The sequence below is a fragment of the Mirounga angustirostris genome, unplaced genomic scaffold (genome assembly GCF_029215605.1).
Source record: "Mirounga angustirostris isolate CCGP_5_RB_7025 unplaced genomic scaffold, mMirAng1.0.hap1 SCAF_9, whole genome shotgun sequence".
In the NCBI taxonomy this organism is placed as follows: domain Eukaryota; kingdom Metazoa; phylum Chordata; class Mammalia; order Carnivora; family Phocidae; genus Mirounga; species Mirounga angustirostris.
The window spans coordinates 96,967,314-96,990,639 of NW_026991717.1; the positions used below are offsets into that span (position 1 = coordinate 96,967,314).

Here is a 23,326-nt window from a genome sequence, read left to right on the forward strand (position 1 = left end):
CAGGAAGATAACTGCGTTGCATGTGAATTTAAAATTTATGTGGGAAAAGACTCACTTCTATTCCCTGCCTCATCAGTCAAGCTCTAAGGAAGGGGAATGACAGACTGATTGTACTGGAGGATGCTAGAGATCATTTCGTGCAATCCACTCATTTTGGACATGAAAGGAATGAGGCTGAGAGAGAAGTGACTTACCCACAGTCACAGTCAGTGGTAGGGTTGAAACCTACACAAATCTCTTTAATGTGGTCTGCTGAATTATGAATGAACGAAGCATTATAGCCTGTATCAGTCAATCATATATACTCAGTCACGCTTCCATGAAGACCACGACCTCGAAGTAATAAATCACCCTTCTTTAAATACCTTTACTAGAAAATAGAAGTCTCTGGAGATTTTTAAAGCACGTTGTGATCCATCAGGAAAAGGTGTTTACAGAGTGGGGGTGAGTCTGGGTTCAAACATGATTTGTCCTTCTGACCCTTGAAGTGTAATTGAGGCAGCTGGGGAAGCACAAAGCTCGGATGTCTCTTTAGAGAACTTCAGGCACAACTTACCACCTGGGAGATCGAGCCCAGCCGAGCTGAGGTTTGTTTTCTTAGGGATGCTTCCATTGTGGTGAGATCTTGAGAGCTAGGACTTGTCTCATGAGCAATCTTTAACCTCGGGCCCCATCAGCCTGGCTGCTTGCTCTGAGTTATAAGGCCCACTGAGGCTCTTACTGAGGATCCTCTTTCTTTCCCCCTTTCTCTTCATAGGTGCCATGCCTCCTCCTCTCCCCACTCCCTTCTGTCATTCACAGGCATTGCCCCACTATGGCACTTGCACTTCTAATTCTCTCTGGTGTCTGTTCTCCAGAGGACCTGAGCTGACACACGGGTGAAATGGATTGCTCGGTTTATTGGAAGTTGCCCACAGCATGTGCACACCATGCCTGTCCTCATGCTCTCTGACCTCACCAGCTACAGACCTGGGCCTGACTTGGGCAATGGCTTCCAGAAATCCATAAAGTGCTGCACGGCTTGGGGCAGCTCACCTTGTATTCCATCTGCCCTGTGACATTGCCTTTGTGGGCACAGAAAAATATACTGTTTCTAAATGAATTTCTGGATATATTATGAAAATGTTTAGGGGTGCTCTGTAAATACAAGGTAGCTCAACAGTTGGACCTAGTGTAAACAGAATATTTCCAGGATTGATTGTGTAAACTGCCTACATTTAAATAGCTCAGAAGTCACTGGAAGTTTTAGACACTAAAACCTACACCAAATACTCACTAGTTTAATGCCAAATACATATGTGAATTCTTTGGGCATATTAATGATTGATTTGTTTGCAGCTCTCCTAACTGTATTTGTAACCAACTGCAACTCAGATTGTGTTTTTTTAATACAAAGATTTTTTTTCAGCATTGTTGAAAAGTCCATAAATGTCCATCAAAAAGAGTCTAATAGAATAAATAATAGGATATCAATGCAATGGAATTCTGTATCATTAAAATTATCATATAGCTATCTATTAATTAGTATTGAAATTGTTCACAGTGTGTTAGCAAGTGAAAATGTTACAAAACAGTATAGTAAAATCACATTTTAAAATATATATTTATATATGTATGATGAAATGCATGGGAAAAATTTTAAAAACTGATACACTAACAAATCAGTGGTACTTTGAACTAAAGGATTACAGGTGATTTTTATTATCCCCCTTATGATGATTTGTATTTTAAAAATCTTCTTCAGTGAATGATAGGTATTTATATTACTTGGCTAATTTAAATAACGTGCAATAATTTGAGCATTTATTTTCTGACTGAAGCAAGGACTGGAAAAATATACCCAAGCAAGGAGGGCATACATTCAAGACTTCCGAGAGTTCTCAAAAAACATACCCGCTATGCTGGGAAGATGCCAGACCTACACAAGTGAATATAAGAGCACCGGACTAACCTAGCCCTGAGGGTCGAACGTGCACAGTGGGAGATCGACTACCTAGAGTACCTGCGAGAAGCTGACAGTGTGTGTGGAATCAGAGGACAAGACCCTGGCAGAAAAGCTCATCCAAGAGGTGGAAGAAGGTCGGGACTCTGCTGAATGCAAGTAAGAGAATTGTGTCCACACAAACGCAGCACAGATAGGGGTCTGGCCAAGCAGGAGAGTAAGAACTAGATGTGTGGTCTTGGGTGCAGGCACTGGGAGAGAAACCTTAGCAGGGAACAGGTGTCTGAAGGAAAAGTCAGATCGTGTTCTATTGTTTAACCAAATTTAGAAAAACAGAAAGAGAAACTTATCTTGAAATTACAGTATTAGTTTATTCCTTATACTATTATACTATCATGACCTATTTTAGCTTCTAATCTGCTATTTCCTATGTTGAATAAATTCATCTTCAGATAGAAAAATCATTTTTAAATAGTCGTATTTTTCTGAACTGTGAAGAGCTCTACATGGATTAGCAGAATAAATTATCAGTTTAAAAAGTCAACTATAAAATGGGTCTTGATTCTTCTAAAATAAAGCATTTATTCATGGGGAATAATCCACAAACCAAATGAATTTAGCATTACAGTACTGAATTTCACTCACAATTTTGCCAACTAAAAGTATTAACTTGCTCTTTACCATTTCCTTTAAGCTTTTAAAGACTGGCTGGTGACATATCCTTCCCAGCCTGAGATTATATTTATTAAGCAAATATCTCAAGTAGAGCCTCCAAAGATTGGACAATGCAGTCTAGTAATTAATAGGGGTTATTAATCAGGAAGTAAGAAGACAGCAGAGCACAAAGCATCACTGGGGGTGCTTAGAAATGAATTGGTCAGCAACAAGGTAATGCTCAAATCTAGTGGCAGGATAAATACCTAGTCATGAATTAAGTCCACTTGGATTGACACCAGCATGATTTCTCTAGAAGTGATTTTGCACAAAATAAAAATATGGTTTGTAATATTTTGTATTATTTTTCTTGACTTTGCAACGAATACAATTTTTGGCAATCCTTTCAATAAATACTTTAGCTTTAATACATTTACCCCTGGTAAGTCCCAAGTAAATGTATCTATGGCAGTGCAGTAAGAAAGGACATTTAAATTTATTTAATCTTGGTATCAAAAACTTTATACAAAACTGGAGAGCAAAGCACACTAGAATTACAGAACTGATTAATCTCTGAAAAAGCTGATTGCAAAATGACTGATAAGTCACTTGACCTTGGGGAAGTCACTTGTCTCTTGGTCTCAGCTCCCTTGTCTCCAAAGAGTGGGTTCACTAAGAGAAGGAACAGATTTATTGATAAAAACATACTCTATTATTCAATACATAATGTACTATCCTCAATGTCATATACACATCATCCTCTATGCTATGTATTCACTGCGCTATAGTATACAAAGTACTCAGCATGAGGACACTCTGAATACCTGGGTGTCGGTCCATCTGGTCCCAGTGTCGGTGTGCTCTACTTTTCCATAGAAGTGCACGGGCAGCATGAACTCAGGCCGGGCCTTCTCCCAGGGGTTTCCATGTCTGAGCCAATCATCTGCCTCCTCTACCTACGAAAAGGACACGGCTGAGAATTTATTTTTCAGGAGATGTGGACCTTCCATTATCTCAAATCAAATTATATCAAATCAAAATATCTTTTTTTTTTTAAGATTTTATTTCTTTATTTGACAGAGAGAGATAGTGAGAGCAGGGACACAAGCAGGGGGAGAGGAAGAGGGAGAAGCAGGCCCCCTGCCGAGCAGGGAGCCCGATGCGGGGCTCCATCCCAGGACCCTGGCATCACGACCTGAGCCGAAGGCAGACACTTAACGACTGAGCCACCCAGGCGCCCCTCGAATCAAAATATCTTTGACTAAATCAATGCAAGAATACTGTTTTGGTAAGAAAGATTATTGATTCTGTCAAACTTAGTTCACCTTTGTTAGAGTATTACAACCTAAACCAACAACAATCATACCTGTCAATACATATTACTGCATTTAATTCTCATAGCATAACCCTGTAGGATGGAACTATGATTTTTCCCTTTTTAAAGATGAGGAAATTGTAACTTGCTCAAAGTCACATAGATAGTAAATGGCACAGCTGAATTTTGACCTTAGGTGTGTGGGTTCTATGGGTGGGTTCTGGGTGTCTGTGTCTTAACATCTGTGAATACAATTGTCCAGCTTGAGGGACAGAGAGAGGCCATCCAGGGATGTTTATAGTTGGGTAACTGGACCTGAAGGCTCCTACATGATGGTTTCTGTCAAGATTCTTTTGCCTAGAACACACAGACCAGTTAAGAAATACCACTCATAGGGGCGCCTGGGTGGCTCAGTCGTTAAGCGTCTGCCTTCGGCTCAGGTCATGGTCCCAGGGTCCTAGGATCGAGCCCCGCATCGGGCTCCCTGCTCAGCGGGGAGCCTGCTTCTCCCTCTCCCACTCCCCCTGCTTGTGTTCCCTCTCTCGCTGTGTCTCTCTGTCAAATAAATAAATAATATCTTTAAAAAATATATAAAAAATAAAAAATAATAAAAATAAAATTGAGATCTGTTTAAAAAAAAAAAGAAATACCACTCATAGAAAGCTCTCTTTTTAAAAAGATTTTATTCATTTATTTGACAGAGAGAGAGAAAAAGAGAGAGAGAGAGACTGAGAGCACAAGCAGGGGGAGCTGGAGAGGGAGAAGTAGGCTTCCCACTTAGCAGGGAGCCTGACATGGGGCTCCATCCCAGGACCCTGGCTCAACTGACTGAGCCACCCAAGTGCCTCAACAGCTCTCTTAATAAAGCTGATGTCAGTATAGATACAAGACACTATTACATTTTGTAGTCTTTGTTTAATTTAATCCCTTTAATAATTTTGATCTGATAATGAACTATTAATTATGGTTCATGTTGAAAATAATATGCACTAAGATGTAATGAATTTATTTATTGACAATTTCAATATTTTCCCAGGTATTTACGTTAATTTATAACCACATATTTCTTATAAAAATTTTAAGATCATAATTTGTATTTAGGGTATTCTGGACATCAAATGGATTTTGGTTTGCAATAAACAAACATGCCAAAACAAAACCAACAAAAAACACATTGGAGAGGGGGGATGTATTTTTAAAGTAAGGACATTATTAGTGAAAGCTTTAAAATATTACACCTATATTAAAAAATGCAATTGTGTTTTGACAAGAAAGGAGGGGTAAGGGCTTTTAGGACAAAGTACTCTTGTCAAAGAAATTACCCCAAATCTGGTTATTTTACTTATTTGATTTCTCACCTTCCCCTCTGAGAAAAGTTAGCTTTAGTTTAAGAAGAATTTGTTCATGAATTATGACACACTGCTGGATGTTTCATGACCACCACCTAAATATGAATTCAGTGCCGGCCCCAGGCATAGTGTGGAAACAAGGAAACACAGCTACTGTCTTTTGAGATATCAGACAAAACACTGATGTCAACAGACAGACAAGGAAATACACATGCATTTATTTATTCAAACACTGATCATGACTTTATGTCAAGAAAGCCAGTGAGCTACCCATTAACACCAAGTACCAGCATAGTGGTGAATGAAAAGGGGACTCATAGCAACAACACCTGTAAATAGTAGATCCAGGAGTTAGAGAGATGCGGAGGCAAGAGGATGCATCAGAGGCAGGGTAAAGCCTAGCGGAGGCTGGAGCCAAGTTTGAGCTAGTCAGCTGATCCAACCTTGTTAAAATGCAGATTCTCAGGCAGTCTGGGGAGAGGTCTGAAATTCTGCCTTTTTTTTTAAAGATTTTATTTATTTATTTGACAGAGAGACACACACAGTGAGAGAGGGAACACAAGCAGGGGGACTGGGAGAGGGAGAAGGAGGCTTCCCGCGGAGCAGGGAGCCCGATGCGGGGCTCGATCCCAGGACCCTGGGATCATGACCTGAGCCGAAGGCAGACGCTTAACGACTGAGCCACCCAGGCACCCCTGAAATTCTGCATTTTTAACATGTCCCCAGGGGCTATACATGGTGATACGAAGTCAGTAAATGCAACTCAAAATTTAGACTTCTGCTAATCTAGTCAGAAAGAGAACAAAAAATAAAATACAAACTAAACACGGAAAAGGCTGAATTTCATTAGCTGTTAAGCTTTAGCGAAGTCAGAGTCCACTAGCTTGTGTTAATAACTAGAAACTCCACACAAATAAATGAGAATATCCACAGAGGATCCAAACATCCTGACTTACAAAACACTTTCTGCAGCTCTTAGGCAAGGGCAGGTGGGGGTTTAAATACTGGTCAGTTGTGAACATTGCTTCCTGTAATAGGAAACACCTCATTTCAGCACTCGGGACTATTGTAAAACACACCTGAAGATATGACACGAAATGGGACATGGAGGCAGAAGTAGCTTTCCTCTCAAAAACCATGTGTACAGGAGAGCTGACAAATATGTATTTTTCTGCTAACTCTGGGCTTGCCACCATCGGCCCACACCTACGCAAGTCAGAGGCTGCATTTGCTCTTTCGAGGACATGCAAAGTGACAAGGCACCAGTCAGCAGATTACTCCTAATGCTATTAAATGTTGCTCTAATTTTTCCCTGCCAAATAATGGCTGATTTCGACTTGACTGGAGTAACAAGTTCGGTAGGAAGACAGAACTCCTAGCTTGCCGTTCTTTATTTTGAGTCTCTTCCTGATTTGGCAAGGAATCAGACAATAATTCCCTCAATTTCACAAAGCTTGATTTTCAGGTAAATTGAAAAACATTTCATCATCACAAGCCGGTCCGAGCAGATCAGAGGAGTAAAGAGAACTGCCCCCACCACCCTCACTAAATCCACAGAAGCTGCGGGATGGTGATAAACGTCTTCTCTACCTTGCTTTTGTCCAATGACTCAACAAACTGGTCTGTCAATTTAGATTTCCGTGTAGCCAGTCATCCCTGAAGGCACTAACATGTGGAGCTGTGTGAAGGGTGGAGGCAAGATGGGAGAAGAGCTTTCATTTATGTCCAAGTGGGCTGCTGGATCTGAATGTCCCAGATGAAAGAGAACTGAGACAAAGCAAGCGTCGGTCTGTGGAGTGAGGAGCCAGGTGCCAGTCAGGCGAGGGGGGACCACCCCAGAGGAATTACTCAATGGCATCTGTCCTCCAGCCAGCACGGAGCAGAGATTAGCTCAGGGAGCTCTGTTAGTGACTGAATTCTAAGAAATGTTCTCGCCGTCAACTGTGGGATACACAGGACACAAAAAACTTGCGAGCAAACCAACATTGCCTTCTGATGGTACAAATAACTGAAAACCGTATCTGGGGAGTCCCACGAATTCAACAGCGGTAACGAGAAGCTTGCTGGGCAACGCGAGTTGTGCATGACTAATTACAGCGGGCTTAGCACAGGTTCTAAGAGAGAGAAGCGTTCGAGGAGATACTGTTTGATTCAACTCTGAGACACATGTGACTATTAAACTTTAATGCAGGGCTGTCGCAACTGTCTTTCTGTCCTTCTTCCCAGGGGCCAATTGTTTTCATAGAACACTACTACTGATAAAGTTTCACCGAATCTCATTAGAGTTCAAGAATTTTGTTAAATCAAGAATTTTGGCAATAAAATTATTTTCAATGGTTTACAATGAACACTTTATTATTGTAAATCTTTCTTGAAGAGAGACTTCAAAACCTACAGGTCCATTAACCTTTAAAAATCTTCCCAGCTTGGGGGTGCCTGGCTGGCTCAGTTGGTGAAAAGGGCAACTCTTGACCTTGGGGTCATGAGTTCAAGCCCCACGTTGGGTGTGGAGTCTACTTAAAAAAAAAAAAAAAATCTTCCCAGCTTGTGCCATTTTCTTCAGCAATGAGGTATCTGATGTGTGTGGGGCATGCCCTTCCCCCAAGAGGCATGCTGCTTTCCTGGAAGATACTTTGTTTTTTATGGAAATAGTTTCTTTTTTAATGGTATGATGTTAAAATCCCATCCCAGTAAACAATGGATATAGTAAAGAAAATGATGAGTTTTTCTGACTCAGTTTCAAGTCATAGTGAGAGTAGTGATGATGGCCAGTGAGGTCAGCTTTGGAGACAAGTGAAAGTCATGTAGTTTCTCTTTTTTACGACCACTAGAAAAATATACTTCCTGGGTCTGATAGGAGAGAAAGGGACGGTTTCCTGGAATAAAGGCTGCTGAACAGTAGCAAAGAGAGCAGGTATGATTTTAAAAGAGTGAACTTTCATTAAATTCTGGGGAAAATGCACTTGAAAAAAAATTTTTTGAGATGGATTTGCTGAATTTCTTTTAAATTTTTCACAGAACAGTAAAGAGATAAGAAAGGAAACCCTTAAACAGTTGGGGGTATAATGAGTACCACACAGGATACTTTCAAAGACTGGGAATGGATACCGTGTATTGCTTGGTCAGATGGTGTCAAAATGTTGGTCGTCCTGGAAATGCCTGCTAACCTAGGTTTCTAACAGTGAAACTCTAGGTTACTTCATTGAGGAAGGGAACCCATTATTTTGTTTTTATAACTTCCATGATTATAACATACACATTTCTTATGGAATATGAGTCATGTGGAAGAGCAAATATAAGATAGTAGAAGTCACCTGTAATCGTATCTCCCAGAGATAATGACTTTTGAAGCTTTGATGTATTTTTTTTCCTACTACTTTATCTTTTTGGCTTCTTTTGGATAGGTCACACCATCCATATGATTCCATAATCTCCTTTTCTCAACTAACATAAACAAGTTCCCATTTTACTAAAATTAATAAAAAATATATTAATAACTATATCGATATTAAATAATACCACTATTTATTAGATTATCCTCTTTTCTTAGGCAAAATTAACATTTTACTGAGTGCCTATCTGTGTGCCAGACATTTTACATATATTCACAATGGTTTCATGAAGCTGGTATCTCCATTGAGCAGATGGGAAAACTGAGGCTCAGAGAGGTCAGGTAACCTAATCAAAACAACACACCTCATAGGGGTAACGAGTTGCAAGTAGGCCTCAAATTAGAAATCAGATCTCAATTAGGGCCTACATGTTTTTTTTCTACACAATGCTGCCTTCTAATTTATCTAGGGATACCTAAGATCCACTGGTCCTTAACAAAATTGGAAGTTTGTCTTTCAATATGCACCCAGTATTCTCCTTCTGAGACTTTTTCCTTGGCACATTCTCTTATCACATCAAACCTTTTAGTTCCTTCTTCCGTGGCTCAGAGTGTCAAAATACTGGAGGGGAAGGAGAATGGTGTTGACACTAAACTTATTCTCATCCTTCCTCTCCCTTGGAATTAGCTCCAGTCTAGGTCCCCTCAACCAATCCTGAGCACTCTGCCCTCTCAGACTGACTCATGGAAGTGTGGGAGGGGCTCAGAGAATGTGGCCCTTTTGGAAATCGAATCCAGTATCATTTTGTCAATGATGTGTATGTAGGGGAAAAAGATAGGGAGAGAGAAAGTCTAAATCACACTTAGCATCAGGGAAGACTATCCCCACTAGGGCTGATTGTAGGCTCAAAGAATGACCAAAGACAAGAATGAAGGGGGGAAATCGGAGGGGGAGATGAACCATGAGAGATGATGGACTCTGAAAAACACACTGAGGGTTCTAGAGGGGAGGTGGGTGGGAGGAAGGGTTAGCCTGGTGATGGGTATTAAAGAGGGCACGTTCTGCATGGAGCACTGGGTGTTATATGCAAATAATGAATTGGAACACTACATCAAAAACTAATGATGTAATGTATGGTGATTAACATAACATAATAATAAAAAAAATAAAAAAAAAAAGAAACGAATACCTAAGAATCCAGTTTGGTTATATAAAAATCACATGAGAGTTATTTGTGTGGTCTGATTACTATTGTGCAAATTTCTGTGGAACACTATAATTATACATATTAAATATGTGCCAGATTTATTTGACATAATCATTACAAGACTGCCTGCTTGCATCTTATAAAAAAATGAGAACAGGGAATTTACATGTCTTATAAGATAAGGATATTAAGGAGGGTAGGACTGAGTGGAGGCAAGAATACTGAACATGGGCCTGGAAATCTGGGGATATAGATCCATGTTTGCGAGCAGTGTGATCTGAAGTAACTCCACTTCTCAAGAGTCTCAGTTTTCCCGCCTATAAAATAGCAGCATGCTTCCTGCTGTCAAGAGTTACAGGTGAGGATCATCAGTCAAAAGATGTGCTCCTCCATTGTGCGTGCTGCAGAGAACAGATGTCACACATTGGAGGTAGTCCACAGTCAGGGGTCAGTGGTGAATATTTTCAGAGTATTCTCATGAGTCAGGCACTATGTGAGGTGCTTATGGATCTGGTGCTGAATGATACTGGCAGGCTCTCTGCTCTTAGGGAACTCACTTCCCAAAGGGGGAAGACTGAGAGTTTTCAGTGATGGCAATTAAATGCCAGAGATATTAGAAAAGCTCTATGTTAAATGTCTGTAAATTATAAATCACCCAGCGTACTATGAAGGAGAAGTATTTTAATAACAAAATTTTGAAAGATGGCTCACATACCTGCCATCCATCTCGGATCTTCTGATTGAAGATTCCATATTCGTATCGGATGCCATATCCATAGGCTGCAAGTCCCAGGGTTGCCATGGAATCCAAGAAGCAGGCTAAATTAAAGTAAATGCAGAGTCATCAAGGTTAGTCCAAATTTCATCCTTCTTTAAAAAAGATGGCAGCCACAAAACATTTTTTCTCTGAAAAACCACATTTGTATTTTAAAGCAGAGACAGCTGTGCAGTGGGTATTATTTTAAAATAACATTTTAAAATTATAAAATGAGTATTATAGAAAAGTCAGAAAATACAAAAATGAACACAGAAGAAAATAAACAGCATTTACTATCTTGCCATCTAGGAGTAACACTGTGTACATGTTGGCATTTCATTTGAGAACAGATAAGGAAGCTGGCCTGCCTTAGATATATCCATTATTGTGCCCATCACTCACATTGCCCTTTCTCAGGGAAGCTGTCTCTATGGCCCCCTGCTTGAAAGATGGCCCCAGGAGAGGATAATTTACATTTACATGTGACCACCTAACCAACTAGCTGGACACCTGTGGCAGACTCTCTTTCTGGCCAATGGAATTCCAATGTTGTTCAGATATCAGGGGGCCATATGCTTCAGGGAGGCTGGGCCAGGAAACAAATCTTGCTTTGGTCTAAGCTTCTAAGCCAATCATAGTAATTCTATTTCCTTCACCAGTGATTGGTTTCGGCATGAGCACGCAATGACCTACGATCTAATGAGAGGTACTAGGAAGTCTGCTAGGTACAGTGAAAGATTTCCTTGCTCCCGCCATCTTTTTTTCCATGGGAGGAAAGCCCAAAGAACCACACAGACCCAGAGTCATGCTGTTGAATAAACTAATCTTGGAATGGCTGAAATTCTGGAGTCCTTGTTTAGTCAGTGATAACACACGTCCTTGTCGGTTGAACCAATTTTTGCTAGATTTTCTGTTACTTGTAGCCAAGAGCATTAATGACAGAGCCCCTGATCCAGAGCAGCCAATCAAAAGGCTGGGAAGGGGTGCGTGGGTGGCTCAGATGGTTGTGCATCTGCCTTTGGCTCAGGTCATGATCCCAGGGTCCTGGGATTGAGCCCCACATCAGGCTCCCTGATCAGTGGGGAGTCTGCTTCTCCCTCTCCCTCTGCCCCTCCCTCTGCTCCTTCTCTTTCTCTCTCACTCATTATCTCTCTCTCTCAAACAGATAAAATCTTAAAAAAAAAAATTAAAAAAAGCTGGGCAGGGATCTATGTTGTGACCAGATGCTATCTGAAGGGTTACACCAATCTGATTGTCCCTCTCAGGAATCTGAACTGAGAAATATACAGAGAATGAGGAAATGTAAATTGGATCTAAAACTGAAAAGAACATTTGTAGACCAAACAGAAATGGGCTAAGTTAGGTTCACAGTGGGGCTCTAAAACAGAGGATCCACAAAGGCCAATGGCCAATGCCTTCAAGTTACTGGAATCTCACAGTGGTCTTCCAGTCCCGATGCTCATGTGGCCTGACTGCTCCAGTTCCTGCTCTCTCAGAGCTGTGGCCATTTGTCCTTTCCTGGGTCTTGATCAAATTATTCTTAGAGCCTGACCAGAATGGGGTCTCAGCCTTTTCAGTCAGGCAGAGATGAGGCCATCTCATGAGAATCACTCAGCCTCGTTCACCACTTCACTCTCTGCACTTATCAGCCAACTGAAGGAGCAAGGTCATTAATATCAGGCACAGAGTGGGGTTAACCCAGCCAACAAATAGGCCTGGGGCTTTACAGAAATGAAAGGCAGGCTGGTTGTCATTCTTAGATGTGTATGCCACTGGTTCTGCTGGTCTTCTTACAGCCTCGTGGAAAGCCTACTAAATTGCCCAATGGTTGACTTTACAAGGTAGTAAGTATCTCTAATACTGATAGCAATGTTAATGCACACTGCCACTAGTGTAAGGAGTAAATACCATGAAACACACACAAACGGATTTCCAGTAACGTGAAAGTGTGTGTAAAATTAAGAGATATTGGAATCATTTTTGAAAAAGAAGAAAGAGATTATTTTTCATAGAGTGCAATCTAATGAAGACATGCATGGTGGTACATTTTTATTATTCAATGTAAATTTCACAAGTACACTGTATGTTCATTATACTGGAATTAAAATAAAAAATAACTTTCACAAGTAATATATCCTCATTGTAAAAAACATTACAACATTACAGACAGGGTGAGCACCCCCAGCTCTGCACTCCTCTCTAGGGAAGATCAGAGGGAGCACTTTAGTATTTCAAATTCCAGACTTTTTCCCCTATGGAATTACACATATACTTACAGAAAATATTTAGTTTTTAAAAAACATAAATAGTATCACACTGTGTTGTTTTTAATGCCACTTGCCTTTTTTTTCTTCCCCCTTAGAGGTCTATATAAAAGTACATAGATCAATTTTATTGTTTTTATTCTTTTACTGCATATTTTTCTGCAGCATACATGTTCCAGTACTTATTTACCTATTCTCAGATCAAGGGACATTTGGTTATTTCTAATATTTTGCCTTAACAGACAGTACTGTAATAATTTTTTAACATGCCTCCTTGTGCACATGTTGAGTGTATCTTTAGGGTAAATATCAGGAAGTAGAATTGCTTGGTCACAGGGAAGCGTATTTTTAATTTAATGAAGTTGGTATTATCTTTTTAATGTTTTCCTTTACATTTGTTGGAAAAATCATTTACTGGATAAAGCACTGGAATTGTATTCATACAAAAAAAGATATTAATGAACCAAATCATACCAATAATATAATAAGTGGATCAATGCCTACCGGTCAATAAGAAAGCAGACAAGACAACAACACAATGGTGAAACAACTCAGGTCACACCTCACAAGTATGTGAAATGAGCAGCTGTAGACAAACAACAGTGAAGGAAAGGGGCCACTTTGGAAACCCTGAAGTGCACAGGAAGGAGCCGGTTAACTTTGGGGTTTTTAAGCAATGTCTCCCAGGGTTTTAAGCAACGTCTCTTTGGTTCAAGTTCCCTTCTCTGCTCTTTGTGTAGAACTGACCAAACCACAGTGCAAACCCAAAGACAAAGACATCTGTAAGCCAGGTCACACCTTGTACTCCTCCTGGAGAGCCTGTCTGGCTCTCCCAAGCATGGTCACGCACGGCATCTGAGAAGCCGTCACCTGGCCAGACAACACATAACACACTCATGATGTCACTTACCGGCCAGCCTGCCAAGACCCCCATTGCCAAGCCCGGCATCCTCCTCCATTTCTTCCAGCTCTTCCATATCCAGTCCAAGCTGGAGATGAAAGGAAAGCAACACTGGATGCAGGCACAAATGCAGGCCATTTCAGGAAGCACAGTCCTTTCCTTAGTCCCTCGGTCAGGCATCCAGGGTCCTCTGTCAGCTCCTTCACAGAGTGTTCTGACAGCAGAAGCCCCCTGCAAATGCTGGTGACTGCAGATGCAAACCATACGAGATGGCCCAGCAGCAGCGTGGGAAGGAGCGTGGGCTCCAAAGGGCCATTACTGGCTCTGTTACTTCTTAGCTCTCGGACTCTGGGCAACGTAAATCTCTCTATGCTTCTCCTCTCTTATTTAAAAAAATGAGGATAATAGTATCTGCCTGATTTAGGGCTGTTATGAATTAAACGAGCTTATACAAACAAAGCATTTAGAATTACCCTGAACAGATATTTCTCAATAAGTGTCAGCTATTACTATTTCTTAAAATTATTATTATTATTATTTTTTGTGCTGTAGGGGTAAACCCTCAGGAATGGTCCAGCACCACGCTGACACTAACCGGGCTGAAGGATTTTGAACACTATCAACAAGTATGAGGTCAGACTTCCTGGGATAGACTAAAGTTCATCTTTTCATGACCGCAACATATTTACTCACTAGGGTCAATAACTGTTAACCCAAAACCACTTACTGAGTCACTGCCCATGAGACCTGGGACCAGACTGCAGTCCGGGGAAACAGCCCTGAGGGCTAGCTGGACGAGGGCAAAAATCCTCTACTTCTTTCTGAGGTGGGTAAGAGACTACGGGAGGTCAATGAACATCTGTGACCTTGGTGATGGATGGAATTGATGGCCAGCCAGCTCTCTGCCCCCGAGTGTTTGGCTCCCACAGCTAGAGGCTGGTTAGCACTAGCGTGGACTCATGTCAGGGCTGTGCGGTCCTGGAGATCCCTTTGGGCTGCTCATCTTACAATGAGAAAACTGATGGCTAGATAAATTAAATGACCTCTCCTATGTTGACTTGATAGTAATCTAGCCCATGGATGGCTAACAATGGTTTGTTGTGAAAAGGACGGTATTCTTATCTGAAAGTGAGGCAATCCATTAAATTAGACATTATTTAAAATGGGAAGATAATTTACACATTTACAAACATATATGTAAATTAGAACCACGCTTGAAGTTGATGCCCCAGTTTCCATGAGCCACCTTCTTGGGTTCCCTGCCCTTACACCAAACGTGGCTTTTTCACACAAGTCTTGACAACTAAATCTCCTGAGAGTTCAGAAATAGCTTCGCCTCTGTTTATTTTTGGAGGGGCTTTCAAATGTGCTCCCCGGTAACTAGAGTTTACCGGGGTCCTTGTGCAAGCCAACAACACAACGGTGAAGCAACTTAGGTAATAGCACACCAATATGTAAATCGAGTAGCTGTGAACAAATAACAGTAAAGTAAAGAAGAGGCCACTTTGGAAACCCTTCAGTGCTAATGCTAACACTCAGGATTTTTTCAGTTCTAAACATGGACGTCTCAAGTAGGCTGTAAACCTTGAGGAGGTTGACATAGGTTACTTCACCCACCCCAGGCCAGGGGAGGTATATTATTTTCACCTGCTATCAGGGGAGGCAAAGAAAAGGGAAACAGAGGGGAGCTGCAATGATTCTTTCATAGAAAATACCTAAACCCTAACCGCCACGAAGGAAACCAGCCGTTGGCCACAGTAGCTGGTCACACAGGACAATCCGATGCCAAGGAAAAGGAGCAGTTTGGATGGTCTCTCATTTAGAATGTATCTTTGCAAATACACATGCCCCCTTTCTGTCACATGAAAAGGATTAAGAACTATTTGTTTTTTGGCATGGAGATCCTGAAGCTCAGGGGAGAAACAGTTAAATACGTTCCATTCCGTAAAAACAAATTAGCATATTAAGTTTAAGACCTCGAGTTCCTCATTTAAGGAGGAAGTGTATTTTACATCTCATTAAGCAGTAAATAAAGTATGTCAATGTAATTTCAAAAACTTATTATTTATGCATGTTGCCTTGACACATGAATAATAGTCAAACTTGGATCATTTTTAAAACTAGAGAGGAGGGGGGCTTGGCTGGCTCAGTTGGTGCAGTGTGTGACTCTTGATCTAGGGGTTGTGAGTTCGAGCCTCACGTTGGGTGTAGAGATTACTTAAAAATAAGTTCTTAAAAAAAAAAAAAAAGTAGGTAGGAGTTCAAAGTAGAACTTGTGACTCTGAGAGCAGGGGCTCAGGTGCCTTTAAAAGGTTTGTTTAGATACTAATTCCTAACATGTAATTTGCTGGGGAATGCTGTCAAAAACTGATTACAGAAGAAAATTCTCATGAGGCAAAACCAGTTCTCTAACTTTGTCTCTCTTAAACCAGAGATCTCCACTAGTTTATATTTCTAATTGTAATGACCATAGCTAGAGAAGCAATTTTTCACTTTTTTTTTTTTTTTTTTGGTGCTACATTCCCAAGGTTCCTGAATTGAACTTGAAATTTAAGGGGAGAGAATGAAAGAAATACGGAGACAACGTACCTGGTAAATGGCCTCGTCACAGGCATTTTGCAGGCCAAGGTTGATCATGGTGTTCTGTAATGTTCGGCCCATGTAAAATTCCAAAGAGAGGTAATAAACCCTCTGAAACAAAGAAAGGTCATGTTAATGCTGGAAGGCCAGTGTTCCTTGTCAACATAAAAACACAAAAGGTCACCAATAAGAAACAAACAGGCGAGACTAAGACAGAGACTCCTAAAGATGGATGAAAGGCTAAATAAATACAAGCAATACTGACAAATGGCTTTGAGAAAAACCATTTTATACCCTATTTTTTGGCAAAGTAGTTTTTATGCCCAGGGAGAAAAAAAGCAAACTCATCCAACTAATTAGATTCAATGTTTTGTGTGTGTGTTTTCCTTCTCGTTCATGAGCCTCATGAATTAAGCATATGTTTGGACAAACAGAAGTCAGATTGCCATAGCTCATCACTCATTTTAACATATTTATATGATTAGTCAGGTGGGTTTGACTGTGATCATCTCAATTCATCTAGAAAATGTAAAGATTAACTCCTTCAAGACACACACAGTGGCCAGAACATAGCCAGTGTGTCTGATTACTGCAAGTAATAGTACAGTTAATTATTTTAGAATAAAATGATTCTAGAAACGCTGTGGTCTGGCAATAACAAAAGACTACTTCAGGTTTATTGGTGTTTGTTCTTGATGAAATGGGAAATTTCTCTATCAACTCAGCAACTGTTCGCCTTTGACATAAAGCCAGGTAAATACTATTTGAGATGAAAATGAAAGGTGCCAAGGTCAGAGTTGCCTAAAACCTTTCAAAATACAAGCTAAGTTTACTAACTTAAAAAAAAAATAAGGAAGATCAGTGAGTAACTTCATCATCCCCTTTTACAATACCTTACTTTCCATAATGCTTCCCCTTTTCTTTTCCGCCAAACATGAAACAAATATCTATAAATGCATCAATATAAAGTCACTTCAGACCTGTACCTCTGAAACAAATAATACATTATATGTTAAAAAAAAAAAAAAAAAAAGAAGATAGTAGGAAGGGAAAATCTGAGAGACTATGGACTCTGAGAAACAAACTGAGGGTTTTAAGAGGGGAGGGTTGTGGGGGGATAGGTTAGCCTGGTGATGGGTATTAAAGAGGGCACATATTGAATGGAGCACTGGGTGATATACGCAAACAATGAATCATGGAACACTACATCAAAAACTGATGTAATATATGGTGATTAACATAAAAAAATATATATATTTTTTAAAAAGATGTTATCCAGTATTACAATGCTATGGACAATAAAAATTGTCAATGTTATAAAAAGCAAAAACAAAAAAAAATTTTAGGGATTCCTTCATTATCCAATAGTGAGAACCCAAAAGAAAAGTATTTGGTCAAACCCAAAATATAAAAAGACTATAGCTCAATATCAAAAATGCTTATTATAATATTTAACTCATTAGTTACACATATATATTTAAAATATTATATGAAAATGTCAACTTGGAAATTTCACTTTTTCCCACTTTCATCTTATGAAACAACTGAATTCTAAGTGTTCCCATGGATTGTCAACATCCATATCTTAGTGGGTCATATAACATGGTTTTCCAGAGCATATCCTCATTATTTTTATCCAAGGTGTTTGAATATCTATAATGCTGTCATTAGGGCCCTCATCAGCTTATTAGCTGCCTCTGTCTGAGAAAGGGAAAAGGTATCTTTTCTGAGGCAGAAACAAGCCAAAGAGGTGCATGGCCCCCCTCCCCCTCAATGGATGTACCCTTGTATACAAGGCTACTGCAATACAGGAAAGCCACAAGCCACACTTGCATAACATCAGGGCAGTTTTTTCCATTCTTCTCTGTGTATTCATGATCTCGATAATAAAACCACCATATATTGCTTTTTATGTTTTAGTGATCCATAAAAAGCTTGTTTGTAAATATAGTATATATATGCAACACTTGCAATTGTGAGTTCACACCCCAGATGACTACATGTGTTAAATTTGTTTTCCTTTTTTAAAAAAGATTTTATTTATTTATTTATTTATTTATTTATTTATTTATTTATTTATTTATTTTAGAGAGGTAGAAAGAGAGCCAGCAAGGGGGGGAGGGTTGGGATGGGGAGAGGGACAAGCAGACTCCCCGCCGAGCACCGAGCCCCACATCAAGGGGGGGGGGGCTCGACCTCAGGACTCTGAGATCACAACCTGAGCAGAAATCAAGAGTGGGACACTTAAATGACTGAGCCGCCCAGCTGCCCGCCCCTCTTTGCTTCCCTTCTAATGATTCCAAATTAGCATGGACTTCAGACATTTTAGGACATTTCAAGATCTTCCTAAAAAAATGTTGTTGCTTAAAATAAAGTAATTGAAAAAGCCCCTCATTACATGACAGACTTTACAAGTACATGAATTTAAGGTGATTTCCTATTTTCACTTAAATAATTTTTTGGGGGGAAACCTTACCTCATGTTTGGGGATATACAAGACCTTGAAAAATTGATCTACCCCATCCTCTTTTTTTTTTTTTTTTTAAAGATTTATTTATTTATTTGAGAGAGCGAGAATGAGAGAGAGTATATGAGAGGGGGGAGGGTCACAGGGAGAAGCAGGCTTCTCACTGAGCAGGGAGCCCGATGCGGGACTCGATCCTGGGACTCCAGGATCATGACCTGAGCCGAAGGCAGTTGCTTAACCAACTGAGCCACCCAGGCGCCCGATCTACCCCATCCTCTTAGTCAGCGGTCTCTAAACACTTAAAACATACTCCTGGTAGTAAAATTTTTGAACATCTCCAACACATCTTATAAATTATGTACATGCACTACTATTACTGATATTTTATGTATCTTTTACATAAAGTGGACATTTTCAAAAGGCCTATAAAGATAAAGAAGACATAACAATAACCAGTATTTAAAAATAATGTTATTTTTAGTCCCAGTGTCAATCAGAGGCCCCGTACTTCTGGGAAGACCTATGGATAGGTGCAGGACAGGCAAGAGTTGAGCATGGAGACACATGGAGGTGGGGGAGGGCATCCCAAGTGACAGGTGCATTGTGGGCAGAGGCCCAGAAGTGGGACAGGACATGGACCTGGACAGGGACAGCAGATCAGTTTGGTGGGAGAGCAAGGTGAGCCCAGGAGGGTAATGGGAGATAGGACAGATATGAGGCATAGGTTCACCTGGCTGAGAAGGCCTTAAATGCATGACTGTGACAGGCAGTGGGTGCCATGATATCTGAACACAGGGCAAGATGTGTTGCTTTGGGAAGCTTAATTGGACTACAACACACAGAATGAGATGGGATTCCATACCCAAATGGCTTCAGGAGCCAGGCAGAGAAAAATAAATGTGTAATGGGAGTCACATGAAACAATGAGGAGTCCTGAGCCAAGAACTGGGATGTATGTGTCCTGCTTGAGGGCACTGAAAATTTAACTGCTTAAAGGTGTCTTGCTGGCCAAATGAAACACAATGGCTAGCCATACTCAGCTGCACGCTCCCAGCTTTATCACTTGCGGGGAGCAAGGTAACCACATAGAGGTCTACTTCCTACACCAGCAGCCTGGGCCTCCAGCGCAGAAAACGGAGAATGCAGAAGAGTGGGTAATTTCACGAGAACCCACAGGAATCAACAGAATTTGGCAAGCTGCTGAATGGGGGATACGGGAGGAAATCAAAGGTGAGACTCAAGTTTTGTGTCTGGGTGACTGTCAGGATGGCAATGCCATTACAATTACAAACAGAAGGTAAGCCAGGGTTCAGAGGGATGATGATATGAGTTTGAGGAAATAGGAAGAGATCTAGGTATGTTCACTGAGCACTCAGACATGTAGGAATGGAGTCTGAAAAGGAATCCCAAATCTGGGATTCATCTGTACAGTTACCAGACAGCAGAGGAGACGGGAGGAGAGCTTGGACACACTTACTGGCTCCATTCTGTGTTCTAATGAGGGCAGGGACCTTCTGTTTAGGGGAACAACTGTCACAGCGGAAATAATTAAGACTCGGAATGAATCTTGTTCGCTGTGGTATCCCCATCCTATCACCATCAGAATACCTGGTTTATACCAGCACTCAGGTAGGAAAGTGCTGTCCAATGAGAAACTTGCCAGAGCACAGGAGAACAATAAAATACCAGATAAGCCACGGGAGGGGAAACACACAAGGTGCTAAAGGCTATGGAGGGGTGTGTGTGTGTGTGTGTGTGTCCAATGAGAAACTTGCCAGAGCACAGGAGAACAATAAAATACCAGATAAGCCACGGGAGGAGAAACACACAAGGTGCTAAAGGCTATGGAGGGGTGTGTGTGTGTGTGTGTGTGTGTGTGTCGTTCTAAAATATGGCGCATCGTCCCACTCTCCTGTGTGTGTGTGTCGTTCTAAAATATGGCGCATCGTCTCACTCTCCAGTTTAAAAACTTAAATTATTAATGGGAGGTGCAGTCCCTTCTATGCAAATAAAAAAGATACAGTAAATTTAAGTATACACCCAGTGTTTTCTAAGATTATATTTTAGCAGTTGCTACCTTTGGGTAGAGGCCTAGGCCTCTGCGGTGCAAAAGCATTTGAGAGCTTTGTAACAGCCGCAGTTTCTTACTACAGGAATTTACTTTCTTTTGCTCATGGGTTGTTTGGACTAGTCTTCCCCCCGCCATGTTTTTACATATTAAAAATATTCCTAATAGATGTTTATATGCATTTCCCACTGCCTCCTGGGTATATCTTTCACCTTTTCTAATATGCCCCCAGCCAGTTTTTCCACTTTCCTCTCTCAATACATACTCACACCCACCTCGCTCTGCACAACGCAATACTTCTCCCTGCCAGGTCCTTTCCAAATCCCCCCACCCCCACCTCCCCAGATTGGCCAGGTGGAAATAGTGTCCCTCTGTGCGCCCCAAAGCTCCCTAAGGAACCTTGAGTTCCAGCCCCTGCGTAGTGGAGAGGGGTGGTCAGTGCACAGCCTTCCTCAGCAGCTTCTGGGGTAGGTCTTAGAGTCAGAGCCTGTCCTGGCCCTCGGCCTCCCTCCCGCAGGAAACAAGGAAGTGCCCCAGCTCCACACCCTACTCATCGGAACTGGTGGGAGTGACCGGGCGGAGCTCTGACTGTGGGGGGGGTGGGGGGCCTCTGCCCCTCTCTCTCCACCTCACCTCAGACCCCACGAGAAGCCGGGGTCATCCACGCATCCCCCAGGCCAACCCCTCCAAAGGATCTAGGGGCAGTGAGGCACCTTCCTTAGACTCTTCTTTTCTGCCTCCTCTCCACCCCCCGCCCCCGAGTCCCTGCTCTTACTACCATTTGACGGCGTCTGTGTTTGTCTCCCTTCCCTAAACATTAAACTCAGCCAAGCAGGGCTTTCGTCGGTTTTGCTCGGGGCCGACTGGCCTAGAACTGTGCCCGGCATACACACAGGAGGCGCCCACTACCTCCTATGAAATGCCGATGTAGCTGCTCCAGAGTTTGTGAAATAAGCGGACAGACAAGAGAGGCCCGGGCGTCCGCTCCCCAGGCGGCCGCAGGAGCCCAGCGCTCGGCGGCTCGGGTGGGGCTGGGGTTGGCGGAGTGGTGCCGTGCAGTCCCCTGGGCGGCCCACCCCCGCCCCGACACGTCCAGCCCGAACTTCGGGGCCACTTCCCCGCGGGGAGCGCGGGGGGCAAGGACGCGGGGCGGAGGGCCACCACCTCCCGCCCGGCCGGTACCTTGGGGCACTTCTCGTAGTAGTGCTGCTGCGTGCGGATCCAGCGCCCCACCAGGTGGTCGCGCACCGTGTGCGCCAGCGCGAAGAAGTAGTCGCGGGGGGTGGCCACGTTGCGGTCCTTGATCAGCGTGAAGTGCAGGTGCCGGTTGAAGCCCTTCTTGAGCTCGGCCACGTTCTCCACGCCCACGATGCCGCGGATGCTGATCTGCCGCCGCTTCTCCTGGTCCGTCAGCGGCTTGGCCATGGCGGCGGCGGCGGCGGCGGCGAGCTGGACTAGCGGCCCAGGCGCCGGAGGCAGGGCAGGGGCGGAGCGGCTCCGCCCCGCGCGCCGCTGCTTTTGAGTCGGAGCAAAGTTGGCGGTCCGCCCCTGGGCGCGGCGCCGCCCGGGCTGCAGCTCGCCGGCCGGGGGGTGGGGGGAGGGCCTGGCCCGCCCTGGGCTCGGCGGCCGCTGAGGCGGGGGGCGGGGCGCGCGCGGGACCCCCGGCGGCCCGAGTCTGCGCGCCCGCCGCGGCCGGCTGGGGCGGAGCGGGGCCCGAGGCCCCCTTCCGGGCCGCCCGAGGGGGCACCGACGGCCCGTCACGCAGGCGCTCGGCGGCCCGAGTCTGCGCGCCCGCCGCGGCCGGCTGGGGCGGAGCGGGGCCCGAGGCCCCCTTCCGGGCCGCCCGAGGGGGCACCGACGGCCCGTCACGCAGGCGCTCGGCGGCCCGCTTCCGGATCTGCGAATCCCAGGCGCCGCACTGTCCTGTCAGCCCACCGAGATGCTCCGATACTCGGAGGCTGCCTGTGTGTGGAAGCACGTGTGGGCAAACTTTGTTTGGAAGACGTTTGCTTGCTCTGTCGTTATTGTTACTTCTCACCTGGAACGCGTTCCAACATAAGCATCTGAAGGGAGCAGCACGCTCTTACTTCCGCTGTCCCGTCCTCCTCGTCCGTCCTTGGCACTGCCCCGCCCGGGACCCCAGGCCTCGGAAAGAGATCCCAGGTGCCTCCCTTGCTTTCAGTTATTTTTCAGAGACTCAGAGATTCGGGTTTCTCGAGTCCTCCGACCCATCCGCAGTTTGCCCCGTCAAAAGCACCCTACTGCTCAGACGTCCAGACCGGTGCCTGAGGATCAGCCAGTCCTGAGTTGGGTCTTTGGGCTGATTAGGCGCCGGGAGCTCTCCTGTTAGGCCTCTTGTTTGCATTACCTTTTTAAAGGAAGGTGGGGTGGAGTAGGGAGAAAAGAGAAGGCATGTGTGTGGGAAATGAAGGGATAACTCACGGAGCCAGTTGCCTTGTTTACAGAAAACAAAGCAGTCTGTGTTAATCT

At 43.1% G+C, this 23,326-nt stretch overlaps 1 protein-coding gene across 10 annotated transcripts in view; it reads right to left on the reverse strand.

Moving 5' to 3' along the window:
- The window catches only part of PYGL (glycogen phosphorylase L), a 69,689-nt gene extending 47,300 nt beyond the window's left edge, over window positions 1-22,389 (reverse strand). For 4 of the 10 annotated variants that reach the window (XM_064571041.1, XM_064571038.1, XM_064571042.1 and 1 more), the window contains exons 1-5: window positions 22,019-22,364; window positions 16,311-16,412; window positions 13,731-13,809; window positions 10,515-10,618; window positions 3,421-3,552 (exon numbers count right to left, since the gene is read on the reverse strand). In XM_064571041.1, coding sequence (XP_064427111.1) covers window positions 3,421-3,552; window positions 10,515-10,618; window positions 13,731-13,809; window positions 16,311-16,412; window positions 22,019-22,261 — 660 coding nt within the window. In that variant the 5' untranslated portion in view covers window positions 22,262-22,364. Of the gene's footprint in view, window positions 1-3,420; window positions 3,553-10,514; window positions 10,619-13,730; window positions 13,810-16,310; window positions 16,413-22,018 lie in introns of all 10 variants that reach the window. The other 6 variants (XM_064571044.1, XM_064571036.1, XM_064571037.1 and 3 more) reach the window with 4 other exon arrangements.
- Window positions 22,390-23,326: the final 937 nt, after the last annotated feature.